The sequence below is a fragment of the Helicoverpa armigera genome, chromosome 24, assembly GCF_030705265.1.
Source record: "Helicoverpa armigera isolate CAAS_96S chromosome 24, ASM3070526v1, whole genome shotgun sequence".
NCBI lineage: Eukaryota > Metazoa > Arthropoda > Insecta > Lepidoptera > Noctuidae > Helicoverpa > Helicoverpa armigera.
This window is the reverse complement of record NC_087143.1, coordinates 7,506,229-7,528,476: the sequence shown is the minus strand read 5'-3', so window position 1 is coordinate 7,528,476 and position 22,248 is coordinate 7,506,229. Positions and strand designations below refer to the sequence as shown.

Sequence of the window (22,248 nt, the reverse complement as noted above, 5' to 3'; positions counted from 1 at the left end):
TTATAAACTAGCTGTTTTTCTCGGTTTTAATCGCGTCCAGGGGTAACTTCTTCCCGTACCCAGGCAAAATGTAACCTATGTTACTCGGGAATAATCTAGCGTCCCAAGGGTGAAAATTTCTCTCAAATTGGTTCAGCAGTTTTGGAGCCTTTGGGGCACAAACAAAACAAAGTCCCTTTTATTATGTAAGTATAAACAGTAGACTCGAGTAAGTAAAATTATAGATTCGTAGTTACACGCATTTTAACCAAAAATATAAACGTTTTATTTGAGCCATGCCAAAAGGGGTTAATCATATTTTAACTACCTACGTAATTCATTATTTTCATAGCGTAAAATATTTAAAATTAAGATCTTATCAACTCTATTTTAACTCACAGTTAAGTCTTATTTTTTCACATTTTAAAAATACATTTAAACCGTATTTTCCGAAACTTACATAATGTGTTTATTATTCTTAAATGTTTAACTGTTAAATAAAGATAAGATAAGCAGATATACCTACTACTATTTAAACTGGAAGACTAGTTTCTGCACAAGGTTTCACTTGTATGGTACCTAAAAAAGGCCTCTAACTCTTGGGTTTTCATAGTATAAAGCAGAAGAGTAGATGTGACTGAGCAGTCCGTAAAATAATAACAATTTAAAACTGCTTAGATATAAGGCAATTTACTCCATTTTAGAAAATTTACTTAAAATCTCTTCGTTACCTTGGAAAACCAGCTTTTCACAATAAATAAGCCAATTCATTATTTACACAATATACACATGAATATTATTATCAAATCATACTGTATCAAACAATTCTATGTATGTTTGTTACCCCTTTAAACCGCGCTAGGTAATAAAAAACCGGCCTAGTGCGAGACAGACACACGTACGAAAGATTCCGTACGTTTTACTTATGAAATGTTACAAATCATATTTCGCTGTATGAGAGCCCCCTAAAATATGTATATGTTTAATTCTATGCAGTCATCAGTTTTCGTTTTTATTGCAGCGAATTATCATCTTTGAAAATCCTGATATCAGACAGACGTACATCAAATTCAGAATAATAGGGTCCTATTGTTACCTTTCGGTATGGAACTCTAAAAATCATCGGAATTTACGCTCAGCCCCTTCCTAAGAGTGGTTACGAAAATATTAGGGACGGTGCGCGCGCGCAGTGGACGCGACAGTTGAACTAAGTGCATAGCAGCAATGTGGTGGTTCTTAGTGTTTTGTGCAATTGCTGTTACTGGACAAAATGTTACTGAAAATGGTGAGTTTTAGGATACTTTAATACAAACATTTTTAAATAAAAAAATAAAAATACTATAATTTCTTGAAAGTTTGTGAGAATGTATGATTGTATTTTTGTTATTCTTTCAAGCAAAAACGGCTGGACCGATTTGGTTGAAATTTGGTATATACATAGATAGGTGATACCCTGGATTATCACATAGGTTAGTTTTTGTCAACATACCACGCGGGTGAAGCCGCGCGCTGTAGATAGTACATCATAATATTGTCCTGTATTTACCTTTCGGTATGGAACTCTAAAACTCATCGGAATTTACGCTCAGCCCCTTCCTAAGAGTGGTTACGAAAATATTAGGGACGGTGCGCGCGCGCAGTGGACGCGACAGTTGAACTAAGTGCATAGCAGCAATGTGGTGGTTCTTAGTGTTTTGTGTTATTGCTGTTCATGGACAAAATGTTACTGAAAATGGTGAGTTTTTAACATTCCGTTATTGAAAAAGGAAAATAAATACTTTTCCCTTGGGTTGATTTTAATCTCGTTTGAAAATAGAATGTTGGTTGTCGAGTTAAGTTGTATAATGGTGCTCATAAACTTTCGATTAGGAACTTTTTTGAAAATTGCAGCTGATTTTAGGGGATGTTTTTGGTTTAGATTTAGGAAATGGTATTTATTAATTTTATGTGTTTTTTTTTCGGTAAAGGCGTTCGAAAACACAAAACAAAATTAGTACGCAAGTAACAATTATGTCAATACTTTTTGGTGAAAACTTTTGACAAACCGTGTGCTAAAATACTTATTTTTATTTTCATGGGAAAACATTTTTATGTAGGTATGCAGAAAAATCCTATCCCTCTGTACTGCAAACTTTTTGCAAAAAAGTCGAAATCCTTATCTAATAAACTTTCAACGTATATTTTAAAATATTTAGTGGAGTCCACTCGTGACCAAAGGGCTGGCCTATGCTTCGGTCAAAGGATCATTGCCATCCAGCGTGGCAATGCAGCCAGCCTTTTGGGCACGATCCCAGCTGACAGCGATGCGGATGAATATTTTGATACCTAGTTATAATATTTCCCTATAATAAGATCATTTTGTAAAACTATTGAATAAATAAATTTATGCAAAATATTTTCAGTAATATCAACAATATGCCTGTCTATTTTTATGTAATGCTAGTTAAACATCTTAATCTCGTTTATTTACTTTTTTCAAAACTCTATAAAAATGAAGGTGCCTAATTATAACAACGTTGCATTATACGCGATGCTGACCAAAAACTATTGACCAATGCACTATGCAACTAGCCGTCATCTTTTTTATATTATTTTTACAGTTGGCAATGACAAAAGAAATAGTCTTAAGCCTTTTTTTGTCTACATCCAATGAGTGACCTAGTTGTGAAAATTGCTTCAGATTTTGGACTTTGTACCTTCATTTGGACTTTATACTTACTTTGTTTATTGAAAGTATTGGTATTAACATTTGAGTATCATTGGTATAACTCGCCATTACGCTTAGCGTTTGTGGACTATGAGAAAGCCTTCGATTCGGTGGAAATATGGGCGGTACTTGAGTCACTCCAGCGATGCCATATTGACTATCGGTACATCGAGGTGTTGAAGTGTTTGTATGATAACGCCACCATGTCGGTCCTAGTACAGGTGCATACTTATCTGACAATCAGTCTTACCAAGGGGTATTGGGTTGGCCAAGTAACTGGGCTGAGGAGGATAGGTAGTCGCTCCTTGTAAAGCACTGGCACTCAGCCGAATCTGGTTAGACTGGAAGCCGACCCCAACATAGTTGGGAAAGGGCTTTGCAGATGATAGACATGTGAGATTTATAAGTGATTTTTCAGAACTATGATGTTTTAACCTTTCTAACGAATCTATTACGACACCATTTACTATTATTTATATTTTACATTTGATAAATTTTTTAAATGATAATTTTATTATGTTAAAGATTAGTTTATTTAAGTCAGCACTACCGAAAGTTGCTGTACATAATAAATATACTTATCTATACTCATCCATGTCAGTTCTCCATATAATTTTAATTTAACATAAATAAGATTTCTATATAAACCTCTCAATATTTCAAGAAAGTCGATAATAATAATCCACCTACGTACAATAATTAGCGGAAATACAAACACTTAATACCTATTGCATTGGATTAATAAAGGATATTGCAAGCAAATAGTGAGGTATGCGCGCACGCATGAAGGTACATTGCGTGCACAATATGCAGTTACAAATTGATATTGATATGCGTTTGCATAATTTTTAGGTATCATTTCTTTGGCTTAAACCTTTCGATGTCAGGCTTTATTAACTTGTTTAAAACGAAAATAATTTAATTGTTTTGATTTCAACTTCAAACAAACCATGATGTTTCGCCCAGGAATCAAACCTGGGATCCCCTACTTAGTAGTTGCGCTTACAACCACAGTCACTGTGACCAAGGGGGCAGTTGAAAGCTGCAGTAATATGATAAGATGAGAGGTTGAACAAGAGGTCTTAAATCAATTTACTTGGGCTCAATTGATTTTCCAAGAGAATGCTGATCTATAAAAGGATTTAACCGATTAACTAAATTATTTCATATTATTTTCTCAATTTCTGTAATGACCACAAAAAGCTGTAAAGCAAATATATTTTAAATACAACTTGTGCAGAAATCCGTAGGTACAGTCGACGCAAAAAGCCTTCAACATTATCGTAACCTAACCGCTCTGGGGCAAAAGGAGTGAACTAAACACTTCTTGTTGTTTTCAGAGATTTAAATATTTACAGTCTTAGAGCCATTTCGCATAATAGCTTGAGAGGTGTCTACAACATCTCTTTTATAATAACTAAATCATAAATACGAAAGTCTTTCTCTATGATATGCAAACACTGTAAAACAGCAGAACCGATTGCCGTTCAATTAGGCTCAGGGATAGGTGGGGGTTTTGGAGACATCCTAGATACATCTTTTTATTTGGTGATGATGACTAGCTTAGTTCTCGGAAGCTAGTAGAAAGATAAATAGAATAAAAACGGGGTGTTTCTGGGCAAAAATATATTTACATAGTTATACATAGTGTAAAAGGTAGAATCAGTCAGTCAGTCAGTTTCAGTCGTAATTATAATCCCACCCAAAACAAAAATGTGAAAGACTGCCAAGTTCGATAATATGGGAATGCTTCGCCTATAAAAGAAGTGAGATCTGAATAAGTACCAAGTTCCATACACATACCTCAGTTAAAAATAGTTACTTTTTAATGATGTTACTTGGCAAGTTTTCACACACCTTGTTATAAACCTACTAAACGCAATGAATCAAGTATTTAATTTTCTATTAAAACTTGATTTCAGATTTTTGAATATGCACTATGCTTCTTACAAAGAAATGAATTATATTAACTAAATGGACTAGATTTACCAACTGACTGACATGACATGTTGTCATATATTATGTTCGTGAATCAAAGTTACACATTCGTTATTTTCGAAAGTGATTCACACTTGGCCGTTTTCAGAATTTTACTTTACTTTGACTAAATACAAACCTTTGTAACGAATTTCAGATCGGTACGACCATTCGAAGATATATTATATAAATATAGATAAATTTAGTTCGTTTTAGTTCCTTAGGGGTATAAATTTACACCGGGTATAAAACACCTTCATTATTTTGAAACCGACTCACACTTGGCCATTTTCAGATTTTTCCCTTTATCTTGACATAAAGACCTACCTCCATGCCAAATTTCAAGACAATACGACCATTGGAAGTGGTCTAGGTTTTTGATGAGTGAGTCAGTGAATCAGTCAGTCAGTGAGTGTATAGTAAAAATAGCGATTTTCTGACGTCAATATCTCGAGACCTACAATAGGTATATTAATGAAATTTTGTATTTTAGATAAGTGAGGGGGTCTCAACAGATACTAGAAATTTGATATGCGTAAATAAAATAGATTTTGAGATATAGGGGGGTCGAATTTGGCCCGAAATGGTGCGTGTAATATAACCCACGGCCGGTGTGTCGCTTTTTTTGCTCGAACTTGGCGGACACACTGCCGTGTGTCTAGATTGAAACAGAATATTAAAATAATAATAATCATTGCACATTCATATTTTACATTACAACACACAAAACATTGAATTATAAAAACAAGACAGACTTTTTATTACAATTTGTCGTCGACTGTACAAGTAAGTTAAGGTAACTGGACGCTCGTTACGAAAATACCTGTTAGTGCTAAGAAATTCTAGAAATGGAACAACTAGCACTAGCTATTGCTTGCTACCTAAGAGTAGCGTCTAGATAAATTCCATTGGTTGAATGTAATTTTTGAGTTACTTCATTACATAATCATGTTTTGTTATGTCATTTAGCTTTTTTATCGAGTGAATTAGAAGTTGCCTCTAAATTTGAAAATAGTATAGGCTGGCCTATCCTTCACTCAAAAAATATGCATTGCCATTCAGCGTAGCAGTGCAGCCAGTCTTTTGGGCACGATCTCCGCTGACAGCGATGCGGATGAGTTTTTTGATACTTAGTTTTTATTTTTGTCTATATGTTGTTTAGGTAGGATATGTAGGTTTTTTACTAAAATAGTTTTTAATTTCAATATTTAAATACAATTTGAAAACAATAATTATTGTAACTGATGTCACTTTAAAATTCTGGCATAATGCACATTTAAAATACTTCAAATTATATTAAGGGTAGCTAAACGTGCAGTAATTGATGTAGGTATATCCAGAAATTCTGTTATGTTTACTCTATTATTTCATGATGATTAATCTTCTCAGTCGTGTACTTAAACATTTCCTAATAAAAAAAACTTTTGCCTTGAGCTATATTTTTAACAATATTTACTATAGATGTATAATATGTATATGTATATGACGAAATATTATACAATGTTTACCTAAGTGACAGTAATCACATAGCATATTAATGGTTTTACTTACCTAAATACATATTTTTTAAAATATTTTTACTGTCAATAAGCCATTGTAATCGGCTTAGGGTCAAGTTCACCGAGATAGTTTCATAATCGGTCCGTTAAATAAACTGGGTAATAGTTGGGCGTGCCATTTACTTAAATAAGTACCAACTTCCAGGAACATTGGTGTATGATTATCGATTTATCGACTAACACTACCTTTCTAAGCAGATCAGCTGATTGTAGTGCACCAGCATTTGCGCAGATAAATCCACTCTCTATTCCCTCACTCTTATAACCCGATGGGACGGCAATCTGACACGACCGGAAAGAGATCAGGCGCAGGGCCGATATATAATACTCTCCGTTGCAAGGGTTTATCACCACCAATTTCCACGCTCTGGGTAACTGTACAAAGCTATTTAGAACCCGGGAACGGAACCCAATACCTCGTACATAGCAGTCGCGATTAAAATAAAATAACTAGACTCACGAGGAAGTCAGCTTTATAACTAACCAGCTTACATAAAAAAAACTAAATGATATAATACTGTGTTAACCTTGAAAAGTTATTTTTAAGTTTGTGTTATTGTAGACAGCTGTTCTCTGTTGATCAGACGTTATATTATTGTATCTTAGCTTGAACCTGATAAGTTTTCTGCGGGCTTCTCGATGGAAGTGCTAACTCTGCGCACCTGGATAAAATGTACCCTGGAATAGCAAGGGTCAACAGTCATACTCTAAAACAATTAATATTATCAGGGACAGTAAATAAAATCATAAAATACATTGTATAAGTTTATAATGACAAAAAATATTTCAAAAGTTATAACAACAAAAGTTCAAGTGATGGAGAAACTGAAAGAAACTATAAAAATTAAATATGTTTAACAATATTTTTACAAAGATATAAGCCTTGATTACAGTACAAACAAACATGTTGTAAACTTATAATAATTAAGGCAAAGGTTCTTTCTGGTATGTTAGCTAAATAATTTCAAAATAAAGATATACATACAATATTTCAAAATGTAACAAAATGTTATAATGGCCGAAACAAAATTTTAATATGAACAATATGAACATGACCTTTCTAAGACCATTTCCTAACATTATTTTCTAAAATCATTCCTGCACCGATCCCAAATAAGAGCATGACGATGTTGATGATGATGATTCCTTCTTCTTCTTTAATTAAGTATTGATTACTAAGCGTCCAAGATATGTGCCTCATCAACCGTATCAGCCGGTGAACAACAAACGTCTAAGAAAGACGTACATTCCGAATCACGAACATCAACAGCCCCATCGCCTACATTAGCATTATTAAATTTACATCTGTAGTACGGAACACACGCTCCTTCTTTATTATCGTAAGTTGTACATTTAGCACCAACTTTATCTGCTGAAGAATCTTCTGCATGACTGTATGCAGTTACCAATAGCAGGAAAATAGGAATTAGTTTGTACATTGTAGCTCTTTCTATCCTTCACGTTCTTCAAAATGGCACAGGTGCACTGTCTATTCCTTTAGTCACTCTTGGATCACGGGTAGAAATTAGACGTAGGTCTAAACTTGCGTTCCAAAAAATGGAGTCACAATATAATACAGTTTTTGTCTAGCTGGTCTATCAACTGTTATTTTGTTTCGATCTTCATATATTTGCACTGCACAGATTTATAGAACTGGTTTTGAAACTGTCTATGTTTTTCTTACTTGAAGCTTATTTTTGATCGGTTCTCGATCATCAACTGGTTGAATCTCAGTGTTGTTGTTCCTTATAAATGTTTTGAAGCTAATTATTAGTACCAGAAATAACTTTGTTGTGTTTTTTATGGGAATAACCCGTAGGCGAAGGTTGTAGGAAAAATAATATTATGTTGTGGTTTGTTTAAGGAAAACTATTTTTAAAATAGATAAAACTTGTTTCTTTTAAGCAGGATTTTGTTTATTTTGTATTCAAAACTACGTCACCTTGAAATTTTGATAACACTATCGAGTTTCTTAGATTTTTTAACTAAACTACTAACATTATATATTCTGATACTAACTCACTAGCATTTTATGGTCTATTTAGTGGATCTGAATTAAGTATATTTAGTTAGTGTACATCGACACTATTTAGTAGTTTTCGAGTGAATTTCAAACAAACACGAAGTCAGACAGAAGACGAAAAAAGATAGATATTACAAAAAGGAACCTAAAACTAAAAATAGTGATAATAACTTCAAGCTAAACTCTAATTGAACAAAAAAATCGATTTAATCAGAAACTATTATTTGTATAGTTTTCCTGAACCAAGACACAAACAGATATAATAAGCGCAATTATTGAAACGCATCCAGTACAAGTCACGGATTGACTAGAACATCTCGTTTTACAAGGAAACAATAAGAAAATCAAGCAGAACCGACTTGTGTAAAGCAGTGAAAAATTAAAACAATACAATGTTGAAATTACTTACTTTTGGTCTACTCTTAGCTGCAGTCCAATGTGAAGATCTAAGCGGTGTGCTTGAAGACGTTTTTGACAATGGAGCTAAACAAGTGACAGTCGACAATTCATGCAAGTTAGCTGACGGTAGTGAAGGAACATGTGTTGTATACTATCTGTGTTCTTCAAATGATGGTTTTGTATCACCTGATGATGATAATGATGGTGGAAAAGGAGAGCCTTGTATCTCTTACATGGATGTATGCTGCCCTAAGAACAAGATGGTATCTGATGAGGGCAATGGGAAATGAGAAGTGATAGAAAACGTCTAGTGAGTGTTAATCTGTGTTTACGTCAATGAGACCTGTTTTATTATTGTTGTGGTAGTTTTAAAATAAAACAATATAATATTTTGAGTTATGATGTTTAATTTATCCTTATTTTTTTAAATGCAGTGTTATGTTACTTTAAGTAGGGGATTTCTAAGGGAGATTCCTTGAATAACTCTATTCTTATAAAAATACATATAAAGCAAGTTACAATTACAATAAAATTATACATACAATTTATGTCAAAGAGTATTTCACAGAATATTTTTGACTTTTGATAATATCATTTTATAATGAAAACAAAATAAAACGAAAGAACATACGAGTAGGTACACGATAAGAAGCGTCTTATCCATTTGACAATAACATCAAAATACTTCACACAGCTAGTACATCAAAAACACTTAACACTAGAAAATCAATAAGTATAAACTCTAGTGTCATAACCCTTACCAGCCACTTTATCATCAATCCAATTCCTCAAACCCGACACATCAACGAAAACACCAGGAATTCCACCTTCTCCGCATCCGATACCCCAGGATACGATACCTCCTTGCACATAACGGTCTTTAGCATTCTCAATAGGACAGGACAATGGTGACCCACCATCTCCCGTACAACTATCCTTATCTGGTTCCCCTCCAGCACACATGAACGAAGAATGCAGTAGAAAAAGTTCCCCCAAACGCGTCTTCCGAAGAGCTACTTCACATTTATTATGTTTCACTACTGGGAGATCAACCTTCTTCAATATAACAGCATACCGCCCTTCTTTGCCAAATTTGTCTTTACCCCAACCTGTAGCAATGCATCGATTGCCTTCCTCTTGGTGGATACCAGCCGTTGGTAAGCACACTACTCCAACATTCGGAGCCAGTTGAACTGGTTCAGCTAAGAATACAACGGCGATATCGTAAAACAAGTTTCCAGCAACAAAGTCTTCGTGAATACGTACAGAATCTACATTTCTTTCTTGGTGAGGGTATATTTCTTTATCAGTCTGTGTATCCCAATCTCCTGCTCTGATTACTAAAGATTTGGCATCTTTTACCACGTGAGCGGCAGTTAAAACAACACTTGGGTGGATTAGCGAGCCTCCGCCGATAAATGCATGAGGTTGTTGGTCACCTGATTTATTTTTATTGTCTTGATCTCTATTAAGAATAGCCACCATCCATGGGAATTCTCCGAATTTAGTTTCACCATTATTTCCATTAATGTTTATGAAGCTTACGCCATCAGGGTTAGCCCAGCCGCATCCTGTACGGGCTGTAGGCTGTACGGGTTTAACTGGTTGGTTAGGAGGTCTCCTATCGGATCGTAGGCAGCAGGTATCTATTGATGAAGTACAAAAATCGCCTTGAACAATGATGTCAATACTTCCGTGATAATTAGAGGGAGAGTTAATGTTTTCGTTGCATAGATAGTATGGAACACACTCTCCTACCTGACCATCCTTTCTTGTACATGGGACTGCAGGATCATTTCGACCTTGGCGCGCATTAGATGGACCCGGATATATCATTCCACCGGGCGAGTACATTGCTGCTTCTAATAAACTACTGGATAACAGTAGCAAAGGCAGTATTTTGAACATTTTAACTTCACTGTAGTACACACTTGTAAGGGTATTTCTCGGCTTATTTTCCTCGTGTAACTAGTTGTTCGGCACGACTGTTCACTCTGAATGCAAACTGGATGTATAGCAATGAAGATTTTTTTTTTTATAAACCTGCTATCTGGCCGCTCTTAACCCCGGTTGGGATAACCCAATGATAAGGTTACTTGTTTCTCTGTGTTGATGCATCTGCATTCATGACAGCTTTACCTACTACTTTATAAAAAGTAACGTAGGTATCTATACTTTTACATTACGATTTCTCATACCTACGTAAAAAAACATTCTGCTGGGCAGGCAAATTATGACTGAGTGATTTCGAAGGTACCTACATAACCAAAATAATTATACATACATATTCACATCTATGTAATTGATAGCTTTATCTTTGCAAAGAAGAAAACCCGTATTTACAAATAACTGGCCTGACTACTTCGATAAATAAATGCCATATTGTTGCCACTTCGAGCTTAAGGACACTACACAAATAAATACCAAAATATACTTAACGATTTTATTAATGTTCTTACATTTATTGACAAAACAAGCGATAAACTATATTATTGATAAAACTACTTTAATTTGAACACCATACTTTTTAATCAGACTCAATAAGTATAGGTCTTGGAGTCATAACCTTTGGCTGACACTTTATCGTCGATCCAATCTCTTACCGCAGAAACATTCACAAATACTACTGGAGTACTTTCTTCATCACAACCATCTCCCTTCGCTGTTATACCTACTTCAACGTACCGGTTTGTCTGCAACTCAAGAGGGCAAGAGAGGCCTGAAATTCCATGATTCGAACAGGATTCAGTCCCATTTTCTCCAGCACACATGATGGAAGAATCCAATTCAGACATACTTCCCAGCCTCTCTTTACATTTGTCATGTCCTATTACCGGTAACTCAACCTTCTTCGGAAGGGTTGTATATCTTCTAAAACCGTTATTTAGTTCTTTGCCCCATCCAGTACCAAAGCAGCGTGAACCATCTTTTTGAACGAAATTCCGTGGTGGTAGACAAGCTACTTGAACGTTAGGAGCTAGGTCAAAAGGCTTTGCTAAGAATACAAGCGCAATATCGTAGAGCTTCTGATGTTGGTCATAGTTTTCATGAATCTCAACTGATGCTACATCTCTCTCTTGAAAAGGATAGATCTCTTTGGCTGACTGTGTGTCCCATTCTCCTGCCCTGATTCTCCATGTTTTATTAGTGGGTACTAGGTGAGCAGCGACAAGGACAAAGCTTGGGTGTATTAAAGTGCCTGTACCAGCAAATAGACTGATTTTTTGGCTCTCAGGGACCTCAATGTGTATCGGCTCCACGGTGAAAAGAACGACCCTCCAAGGGAATTCTCCAAACTGTGCTACTCCTTGCGTTGGCAGATCACCGCCGATAGGACTAGACCAGCCGCAACCTTGTTGCTGTGTTTCACGTTTCTCAGGTTTAGGTATCGTCTTGTCTTCAGGGCAGCATACATCAAAGTAGTCACTACAAAGATTTCCTTCTAAGTCACTATTACTAGTAGAAGAGCATCGGTAGTATGGTACACATCTTCCTTCACGGCCATCACTGAACTTGCATGGTGCGTTTTCAATATGAGTTGTCTCTGATTCATTTTGGGCTGACTTCTCCGTCGTAGATGTAGAACCGAAAATCTCTTCAAGCAACTTATCTAGATCGTCACTTTGAACCGCGGTCACAAGCAGAAGAAATGATAATAGTTTTATCATTATTATTTTTCAAAATTTCACTGTTTTAAGCCGGTTTTGTTGGATTTCTTTACGTTTTCCTTGTCAAACGAGATGTTTTGATCAGGTAACGATATGTACTGGATTTGATGAATTTATGTCTCTTATTTAAATGGTTTAAGACGCAGAAGGGGGCGTTATCAATATTATTATGTATACTGTATATCGGACTTCCCCAATAGGAGGAAATTCTCAGTTTATTTATTTTATCGCTTATATTATTGGTATTACCTACTAACCGATTTAAATACTTTTTTTTATAATTTCCAAAATTGTTTCATTGTACAAGGGAGTCCTGAAAAATCGTGGACAACTTTTGAACGTTATAGGCATGCAAAAGGTAGAAACGATAGGTAGATCAAGCTTTTAGAAAAAAAACTCAATGAGATGGAAATAGGCATTGAAAAAAAACTTTTATCTATGGACGCTGTTCTCTCAAGACACGGATAAAGTCCTGGTAAATCTAGTGCGTAACAGTTTTTTAATTTCCAATAAGTAAGCCTGGATTGTAATTTATTTTTTCCACTTTTTAGCTTTACTGAAGTTGGTTCAAAAGCTCTTTTAACCTAAATATAAACCCCTGAATCCAAAACACGTATCGAAAACATTTTAAAACCATCTCATACTAATAAATCGAATAACATTTTCTTGGAAATATCAAAAACGGCTTCTATAAAGATTTCTAATGTTAAAAATATCTTAAGTTTATGAAACTGCAAAATACTTTTACATGATTGCTTCCATTTATATTTGAGTCCTATTTTTGTATTGAAAACTTGGGCTTAGAAATATTGAAGGAATGATATGGTGTATAGCAAAGACTAATCCATTTCAGATAGGTACTTTAAGTATAGAGTACCTACCACATTTTTTGTGAGGAGTCATCAAATGACCCCTGTGTGTGGATGAATGTCTTTGTTTGTTTGGAAAGCTCCATGTCCCGTTAGTTCGGGCTATAATTGCTAAGACTTTGACGGTTCTTAAGACAGTCAGGAGCGAGAAATATGTCCATATCGGTCCTATCAGGTATCATGTTGAATTTTGGAGATCGGATAGTTACCATCATTAGTCACATCCTAGTGAGATGATTGTGGCAATAGGACCCTTGGTCATTCAAGGCCTTATCTAGTTAAAATAAAGTTTATATTCTTGAGCAAATCTTAGTCAGACCAAAATTCGTTGATGACAGATATCTCAAAGAACCTGAACGCCTCGTTAGTTCACTCGTAACTCGTATTTGTCATGCACACCGTACGTATTGACCTAGAAGAAGGCACCTGGCCTACCTGCATTATGGCCACTCTGCTCATCTTTCTTTACTAAGTGGGAGCACGTTTCGGTTAATAACTTGAGAAGTTGAGATAAACTTATTTTTTCTTGTCCACCAGAAGAACCACCACAATCGATATTCGACTACCACTCGATGCCGGCGCTATCTGAGCTGGATGACTTCGACCTTTGTTTGAAGGACCCTGAAGCTGTCTACTGCATCACAGACCTGGTACTCATGGAAGATGATACGCCACTGTATCAGTTCATCAAGGTATGTACAGGCTTTTTTGTTCCTACTATTTTGCACTAGCGTTTTCAAAAGAGGCTCACTTCGTGCACAAAGATAAAAAAGAAGTCATAGCCTTTCTGGATAAATGGGCTATTTAACCCTGAAATATTGATTAAATTCGATCCAGCAGTTCTTGAGACAAGCATACAAACAAACTCTGCAGCATTATAATATAGTAAGTAATATTATAAACGCGATGATTCTTATGCTTTCAATCGATCGAGTAAAATAAAATTCGTAATGGAAATAGGTTAGCACAAGTTGCCTAATATGGGATTTATAGATCTGGGCGTGGTGAAAAGTCACTTCAAGATGCGCTGGCAACCTCAAAAAACAATACTTACATAATATAATTTTATTCTTGCAATAGTATTTAAGTAGTAAGATGGTCTATTAATTATATATTTATAATGGTATGAAAAACGAACAACACAAGGAAATCATGCAACGTTGAATGCCATTAGAATGGTAGATTATTATCACTAATAATGCACAACTTGCCCAAATTACATTACTTTAAGGGCTATTGCACTTGTTAAGGTCATAATAATTATTACGTTACAAATTAGGAGCAAGGGCTACATAAAAAAAAATTTACAAGTGCTAGTCGCACTCTCGCGTGAAGGGTTCCGCACCATTTTTTCTATCTTCTTCTTCTTGCCCTGTTCCCAATTTTATTTCGCAATATGTCTTCTTCTTCCATTACTCCCTGTCAATAGTCATACTGACACTCACTTACTTCTCATTCATGTCATCTTTCAGGCAATTCATCCATTTTTTCTCAGTTTTTGTCATTTTCTCTATAAAGCAATTAAAAACTGACAATCACGTTTGTGGCATTGGGGCCCCCTAAAATATTAATTTTATTCTAGTTTTTACAATTTGTTGTTATAGTGGCAACAATAAGTACATCATCTGTGATTTCAACTGTCTTAGTATCTCAGTTCATGAAATACAGTCTGTTGACGGACGAACAGCGAAGCCTCAGTAATAGGGTCACTGTTTTTCTTTGGGTACGGAACCCTAAAAATTCAAACATTGCAATAGTGACCGGTAAGCATTAAGGTCTTACAAATGTTCACGTACTTTAACTATCATAATAATATATGTGTCCAGACTTCTATTGCGTTGAAACATTACCTTGACATAGTATTTGTTGTACCACATGTTAATATTTGCCTTCTTCACTCGATTTGTTTGAAAGGGACTTGAATTGCGAGTTCATTGACCTTGTTTTGGCGGCTAAGTGTGGAAGTGGGTAGTGCAACTTGTTGATGAAGTTTATTGGCTTAGAACAAATACATTTTCATAATCTATATGTCATAAGTAATTTTCTAGTATTTTACTAAAATCATACGAATAGGTGTTATCGCAAAGCTGAAGAGTATTGTTTGTTTGATCGCGCTTAACTCAGGACTTCTAAGCCGATTTGAAAAATTTTGTTCAGTAAGTTTTAGATAGACTATTTACCGGGAAACGTGAATTATAAGCCATTTTTTATCTGGGTGAGCAAAGCAGGTCCAACTTGATTCGGGTGAAACTACTCTTATAAGTTTGTCATTAAATATCTGTATAGAAAAATAGTGACCGTCTTGGACTAATAGGTTCTGTGATTTCAAATGTTTATATGTATTTTTTCTTATATAACACACATTTGATCACTGTCTCACCTAATTACCAGATTACTATTTCAATCCTAACCTTAAAATAATTATCTTCCTCCAGAATTTCTCATCGCTCAGCTACAAGAACTATGAGCACACGAAACTCCATCGAGGAGTGTGTGCCTCCCAGCATTGTGCCATGAACACCTCTCATGCTGACGCCGGTAACTCCACTGCTGATGCTCTGAAGGACTGCCTCAATGCTACTATACATCAAGGGTATGGATTGCAGGTAAAAACGTTTCTTTGTAATAAGCTGCTAAGTTAGGCAAATTATAGCTAAAAACTGGCACTACCTATGTTTTATGCAAGTAAATGTTTCTTTCTTTCTTTCATCTTCATACATACTTATGACCATTTTCATCCTCCTGTCCTGATTCCTGATTGGAGTCGTCTTCTCACAAGTACCTAGCTAGTTCTAACAAGTAGTAGTAAGTAACATTTTTTGTAGACATGCCAACCTCACAATTTACCCATTCTTTCTGTAGTCGTCTTCTTCGTCATATCCATCCACGGTCATAGAAAAATCTTCATCGGAACCCCATATCACTTGCTTATCATGAAGACAATTTGCTCTGTGAAGTTATTTTTTCAATATTTTTAATATACCATTTACGTATTTTACTTTTAGACCACAATGCGACCAATTGCTAAAAACGAAAGTTACTCCATTAGGACAATTTGACAGAAAATTCATTTAACATGTGTTCCTTTTACGACTATTTTTGGCAATTATTGGTTTAAGTTACGACCAGCACATCTGTTACAAAAAGCGTTTAGTTTGGACCATTTGGTTAAGTGGTATTTTTTGGGAATTATGTACCTTGTTTATTCACTTTATTTTAGGGCAATTTGTACATACTGGGTTGATGTTCATACTAATAACAATAATTTTTACTTTTTAGTAGATAGAGAGTATTGCAAAGCATAAAAAAAATTTAAGGAGGTCTAAATAAGTCATCATCTAGCCTAGCTTTTTGCTAACTATGTATACTGGGTTCGATTTCCATCCAGACTAATAAATTGAAGGAATAAAAAACGAATTATCGAAAATTTTCACCCTACCTATAAAACCTTTGTCTTCATACTCATCAATAGACTTTCCAATACCATATTAAAATTTGTACTCTAACAAAAAAAACTTTTTGTATTAACAAAAGCTTTTAAATAAAATACGTTTCAATCAATATCCTATCCAATTTGGAAATTTAAGCAAGCTGAATGAATATAGCTGTCCTACTGTTTTATCCTATCAATGTATTGAATTGTTCGATTCATTCGGACTATAGAGTGCTATTCATTGTCCTATATTTTTGTTAACGCCATTGACATCAAAACTGGCCTGGTTTGATTATTTTGTTTTTGCATGGGGCATTGTTGAATCTATTTCTGGTCTGTTATCATCGATGTTTTCAATTATTTTCCTATCTCGTTAATCTAGTGGTCGCATAACCAGACTGTTGTGCTTAGGATCTTGGATTAAATTTACGGGTTTAACTAAAATCGCTTTACCGTTTTTTATAATATGTCACAAAGCAACACCTGGAGTCTAGCAGTCGGCGCCCGTGCATCAGAGAGCACGAGAATGTCGTGTCTGCGCTTTATCTCTCTCCAGTCGTGTTGGATTGCCGTCCCATCCTACGAATTTATTTTTACTGTTTATAAAATAGCATTGAACTCCCCTGCATCACCTTTGTACACATAGTTCTTTTTTTCTAACCTTACTGATATCATTACCAGGTGGAATCCCTATCGGTGAGGTACTGCAAGACCCAGAATGACTACAAACCACCTGATGTCCTGGACTACGTCATAGGAGTCCTATTACTGGCTCTACTACTGGTCAATCTGGGATGCTCGTTCTATTACTTCTTCTCGCCCGTTGAGAAGGAAAAAGGTAAATATCATTGGTAGATGTGAATGAAGTTAGCTGTTTAATGCCCTACTTAGGACAAGCAAAGCTTCTTAATATTTGTACGAACAAAAGCGCAAGAAGCAAAATATGTAGATGACTTCATTATTGCAAACGATATATTTTGGCGTAACTGTATGCATGAACAAGCATGAACTTTCATAAAAGGCCAATAAGCATCTAATGTGTTTTGTTTCAGCTAACAAATTTATGCTAGCTTTTGCCATTCAAAAGAACTGGAAAGCTTTGAAATATGGAGGCAGCGCTGAAGGTGGAATCTTCAAGTGTTTCCAAGGATTAAGGTTAGTTTCTTAATATGTATGTAGATGATATCTTACCAAAATTGTTCACGATCGGTCATTTACGAACCAGAATTGGGTACGTGAACGCATGAGTTTACTGATAGCAATTGTTTTAAACCTCAGCAGAATACCATCGGGTCATCTATAGGTCCACACTTAAGACTGCAGAATACAAGGGCTCTTAAAAAAAAGAATAATAAAAATATCAATATACTTATTAACTTACATGTTATTTGTTCGTTTAGTGCGTAAACCTAAACATAATATTAATTCAGATTTTGTGTTTGTCTGAAGTCATAAATCAATTCACACATTGTTCTAAGTACACAATTTGAACATTATGTTATGTTTGCTTTGAACCAAATAGCTTTGTGAGTACCTGATAAAACCTAGACCTACTTAAACGCTAACGACCAACAATAATTATTTTGATGAGAAACATACATAACTATTTTGGCATATCTTGACGATTTAACTGACTTTTGTGCCGTGATACAAAATGACATGACTAGCATTTTTGGCTACAATACTATAGTGACTGTCTCGTTGAATGCACGGGGTCTCAAGTTCGATTCCTGGGTTAGACCGAAATCGCATTGTGGATTTGAGAAACTTTGATTAAATAGCCCAAAGCCTGGAAGTTGGTAATTGATACACCCGTGTACCGGAGAGCACGTAAATATCGGTCGGAAATACCCGATCTCGGGCTGCCACCTCATCGGACTATGAGAGCGCGGGAATAAAGACTGCATCTGTTACCGGGCATATGCTCCCCCCACATATGAGATACCGTCCGCGCCGTGGCCGAAAATCAGCTAAGACGCCACTTCTTCTTCCTCCTGCCCTGTTCCCAATTTTATTTGGGGTCGGCGAAATATGTCATCCTCTTCCAAATTTCCCGGCTAAGACGCCACTATTATGTCGTTTCTTGAGAGACTACTACAGCATCTAATGAAAATGACATACAATCACAAAACTTTGTTGCTGCAATAGCTTTTTTCAATAAACTTGGCACATTGCCCACCACCTCAATCAGTCACATTTTCATCCATGATTAAAGTTCTGTTGAAAAATATTGACAAAATATTCCCTGGTGATTAAGCTCGACATGATTGCGCGGTGGCTCTGCGGTCGTTGGTAATCGATGCATCCACGATATGACGGCTATAACATAGCATTAACTGTTATGCAGGTTGTAGGTAGGTATAATTTTAATGTGGGCATAAATATTTTAGTGTTTTGAATGGCTAATTGACTGATGTCTATCGAATATATGAATAGGCATACCTTTATGAATGAGTACCTAGGTAAATTTAATCCTCACCTTTACCAAAAGTTAAACGGCTATTCAAATAGGCTGGTTGATATACCTAATGGTGAACAGTCCACTCAGTAGATATTTGAGATGGAATAAAATCCGGGGCTGCGGGATTGTTCGGCCTTTGTACATAAAAGGCCTACGACGGAACACAACGGTTTTTAGTCAGTAATCTTTTCAATTAGAATGATGCTCTAACTATTTTATAAAACACCGGCTTCACGTTCTCTGGGAACCATGTACTTTGCGTATCCAGATAAAAAGCAGCCCATGTTTTTCCTTTTCTGAGGCTCTAGACTATTTTGTGTTCCCCATTTCAATTGGTTCCGAAGATTTGGGGTAAAACATGGCTATACAGGTATTGTTTTGTTACAGATTCTACACCATGGTGATGATTCTTGGACTTCATTCAATGATCTTCATCGGCTACGGCTACACGGCGAACCCTGAGTTTATTGAAAATGTAAGTGATAATTATATACTCGTTTATTCTTCTGGAGGTTCCTCCTTCAAGCGACCAACTGAATAAGTAAGTTAGCCTATGTAATTTTATGACTCCTTCCTTACACAGAAGAACAATCTATTACCGTCGTACCACAAAAACATTTAAACGTCTGTTGACCACCTGTCTAACAGTTGTTGACAGATTATGACGTTGCAATAGGGTCCGTTTTGCACCCACACTTTTTTTAGACTAGTGTTCTTGTAGTAAGGCTGTTAGTGTCTATAAATACAAACTTAAACACCTAAAAACTATAACCCGCTTTTGAGCGCAGTCAGGTAAAGCAATCTTTGGCTAGGCACACTGGTTCTATTGATTTATTTCATCCTTTATCTTTATAAACCTGTGACATCTCAACAAATAAACTAACACTACACTTTACGATTTCACAATTTAATGCATTATATTACTCACCGCTTGCAATAATATAACAGATACAACTGCATTTAGTTAGGTATATATTCCTTTCAGTTAGGCTTTCGCAATTTAGTGCCAGTGTAAAGTAAATGCCAAAGTCTTGCTATGGTTCTATGTCTACATATTTATAGTGTTATTTGTAAACCGGTTAACTCATGTATACCATCTTATAGATACATTCTTTTATTGTAAAGCTGAAGTGTTTGTCCCTCGTCTGTGGGTATGATTGAATACGCAAATCTTGGGAGAAGCTACTTTTTATCTTAGTGCTGGAAGAGGTTTCCTCGAGACGCGGAGGGAATCGTAGGAAATAGTAAACAATATGAATAAAACGCGTTTCCGTCAAATAAGAAAAAAAAGAGTACTTTTGATAGTACCTAGGTTTGGGATTACTTGCGTTCATAAAATATTATTTAGTTGACCCCAGAAATGCATTACAAAAATATCTTTAAAAGTTGTTCTTCATATTGTTTGTCTTTTAATAGGTAAGTAGGGGATAATCTGGTCTGTTCCTTCAATTTTACAACATAAAAGTAATTTCAATACAAAATACTTTACTCTACTATTTCCTTACACACCGCATACCTATTTCATCGCAGGAAATGTAAGATCGTGTGCACTACTCCTTGCATTAGTTAAGTAAAACAGGTTGCTTGCAATAGCTTAGCAGGTACTATTTATGCAGTATTGCGTTAAATGCAGTGGGCAATATGAATTGAATGTGAGATACCTACTCGTCTATGTTTATAAATAAAATTGCGATTGATACAAGGCTTATTAATTAACGAAGAAAGCGCACTTTTGTCATCTGCCTAGCCTTTTTCCAACAAAGTATTTGAAAAATTATGTCACTGTTAAGAGACTATACTATTACCATTTTTAGGGTTCCGTAACCAAAGGGTAAAACGGGACCCTATTGTTTTTGCTCCTCTGTCCGTCCGTCCGTCCATCCGTACATCAGTCACCAGGCTGTATCTCATGAAACGTGATAGTTAGAGAGCTGAAATTTTCACTACACCGCTATAACAACAAATTCTGAAAACTAGAATTAAATAAATATTTTGGGGGGCTCCCATATAACAAACGTGATTTTTTTGTCCGTTTTATAAATAATTTTACGGAACCCTTCGTGCGTGAGTCCGACTCGCACTTGGTCAGTTTTTTTTAATGAGTTCATTATTGTCAAGCCAAGGTTAAGATAATTATCAACATTAAGACAGCCTACCAATGTGCAGTCAAATTAGGTTTACCTCTATAATTATGGTAAAGAATCAATTATAACTATGCGCACCTACTTAAAGTACACTGTCCTTAAATGAAAATTGAAAGTGTTAGTTTACTACGCACTCAAGGTAAAACCGCTAAAACAATTTAGATGGAATTGTTTATGCCCATAGATTTGAAGCCTTGAAAATGTACATAGCATTTTTCAAGGTACATTAAGTAGACCAGATTCATGCTGCAATTAAAACGGACGAATAGTATAAAAACTTTTTCGTTCAAAATGTCGGTTTCCCTAAAGACTTGATTCACAAAAACTATCACAACTTAGCCATCTTTAAACATATCAATACCAAAAATACTCCAGAATCTTCAAAAATAAAGTACTTTTCAAACACCAAAACAATTTACAGAATCGGTTCAGTAGTTTCCGAGTAAAATACAAACAAACAAACGTCATTAACGAAAGGTAAACACTAGCAGTCTAGTTTGATGCAGTTCAAACCGGTTTGCGTTGCGTAAGAGGTCGTTGACATCTCTAGGTCAGTGGATTTCGCGGTTAAGTGTCGTGGTAAGAATAAGGTACTTAGATCTGAGATTTTTTTATTTACAGGTACATTTTATGTAGGCTTTTGAAAATAAAAGTCACATATTTTAAAATCGCTGGAAATTTATTGAAGGGTTGATTAATTCATTCATCATCCTTCTAGCCTTTTCTATCTATCTATCCAACTATGTTAGGGTCGGCTTCCAGTCTCACCGGATGCAGCTGAGTACCAGAGCTTTACAAGTAGCAACTGCCTATCTGACCTCTTACCCGGGCAAACCTTAGTAAGACTGGTTGTTAGAATTTCTGGCGTCTGACTACCCGTAACGGCTCCTAAATATGTTTAAATTACAGCTGAGACCTACAGTTTATCATGCTTCAAAATATAACTTAGGGATGTATGTATGTTATGTACCAGAGCCAAAGCATACCAGGGCTGCGGCATGCGAAAGAGAAACCTCTGCCCTGGTACAT

At 35.6% G+C, this 22,248-nt stretch overlaps 3 protein-coding genes across 3 annotated transcripts in view; 1 reads left to right on the top strand and 2 right to left on the bottom strand.

Annotated features, from left to right (window-relative positions):
• The first annotated feature begins 1,602 nt into the window (after positions 1 to 1,602).
• The window catches only part of LOC110371133 (O-acyltransferase like protein), a 32,323-nt gene continuing 11,677 nt past the window's right edge, over positions 1,603 to 22,248 (top strand). The window contains exons 1-6 of the mRNA XM_064041214.1: positions 1,603 to 1,714; positions 13,719 to 13,873; positions 15,617 to 15,787; positions 17,296 to 17,452; positions 17,667 to 17,769; positions 19,463 to 19,550. Of these exons, the coding sequence (XP_063897284.1) occupies positions 1,654 to 1,714; positions 13,719 to 13,873; positions 15,617 to 15,787; positions 17,296 to 17,452; positions 17,667 to 17,769; positions 19,463 to 19,550 (735 nt within the window). The 5' untranslated portion in view covers positions 1,603 to 1,653. The remainder of the gene's footprint in view (positions 1,715 to 13,718; positions 13,874 to 15,616; positions 15,788 to 17,295; positions 17,453 to 17,666; positions 17,770 to 19,462; positions 19,551 to 22,248) is intronic.
• Positions 9,032 to 10,739, bottom strand: LOC110371135 (phenoloxidase-activating factor 2). The gene has a single exon (XM_021327251.3). The coding sequence runs from the start codon at positions 10,550 to 10,552 to the stop codon at positions 9,371 to 9,373; it is 1,182 nt and encodes a 393-aa protein (XP_021182926.3). The 5' UTR covers positions 10,553 to 10,739; the 3' UTR covers positions 9,032 to 9,370.
• Positions 11,060 to 12,424, bottom strand: LOC110371136 (phenoloxidase-activating factor 2). Its single transcript, XM_021327252.3, has one exon. The coding sequence runs from the start codon at positions 12,310 to 12,312 to the stop codon at positions 11,182 to 11,184; it is 1,131 nt and encodes a 376-aa protein (XP_021182927.3). The 5' UTR covers positions 12,313 to 12,424; the 3' UTR covers positions 11,060 to 11,181.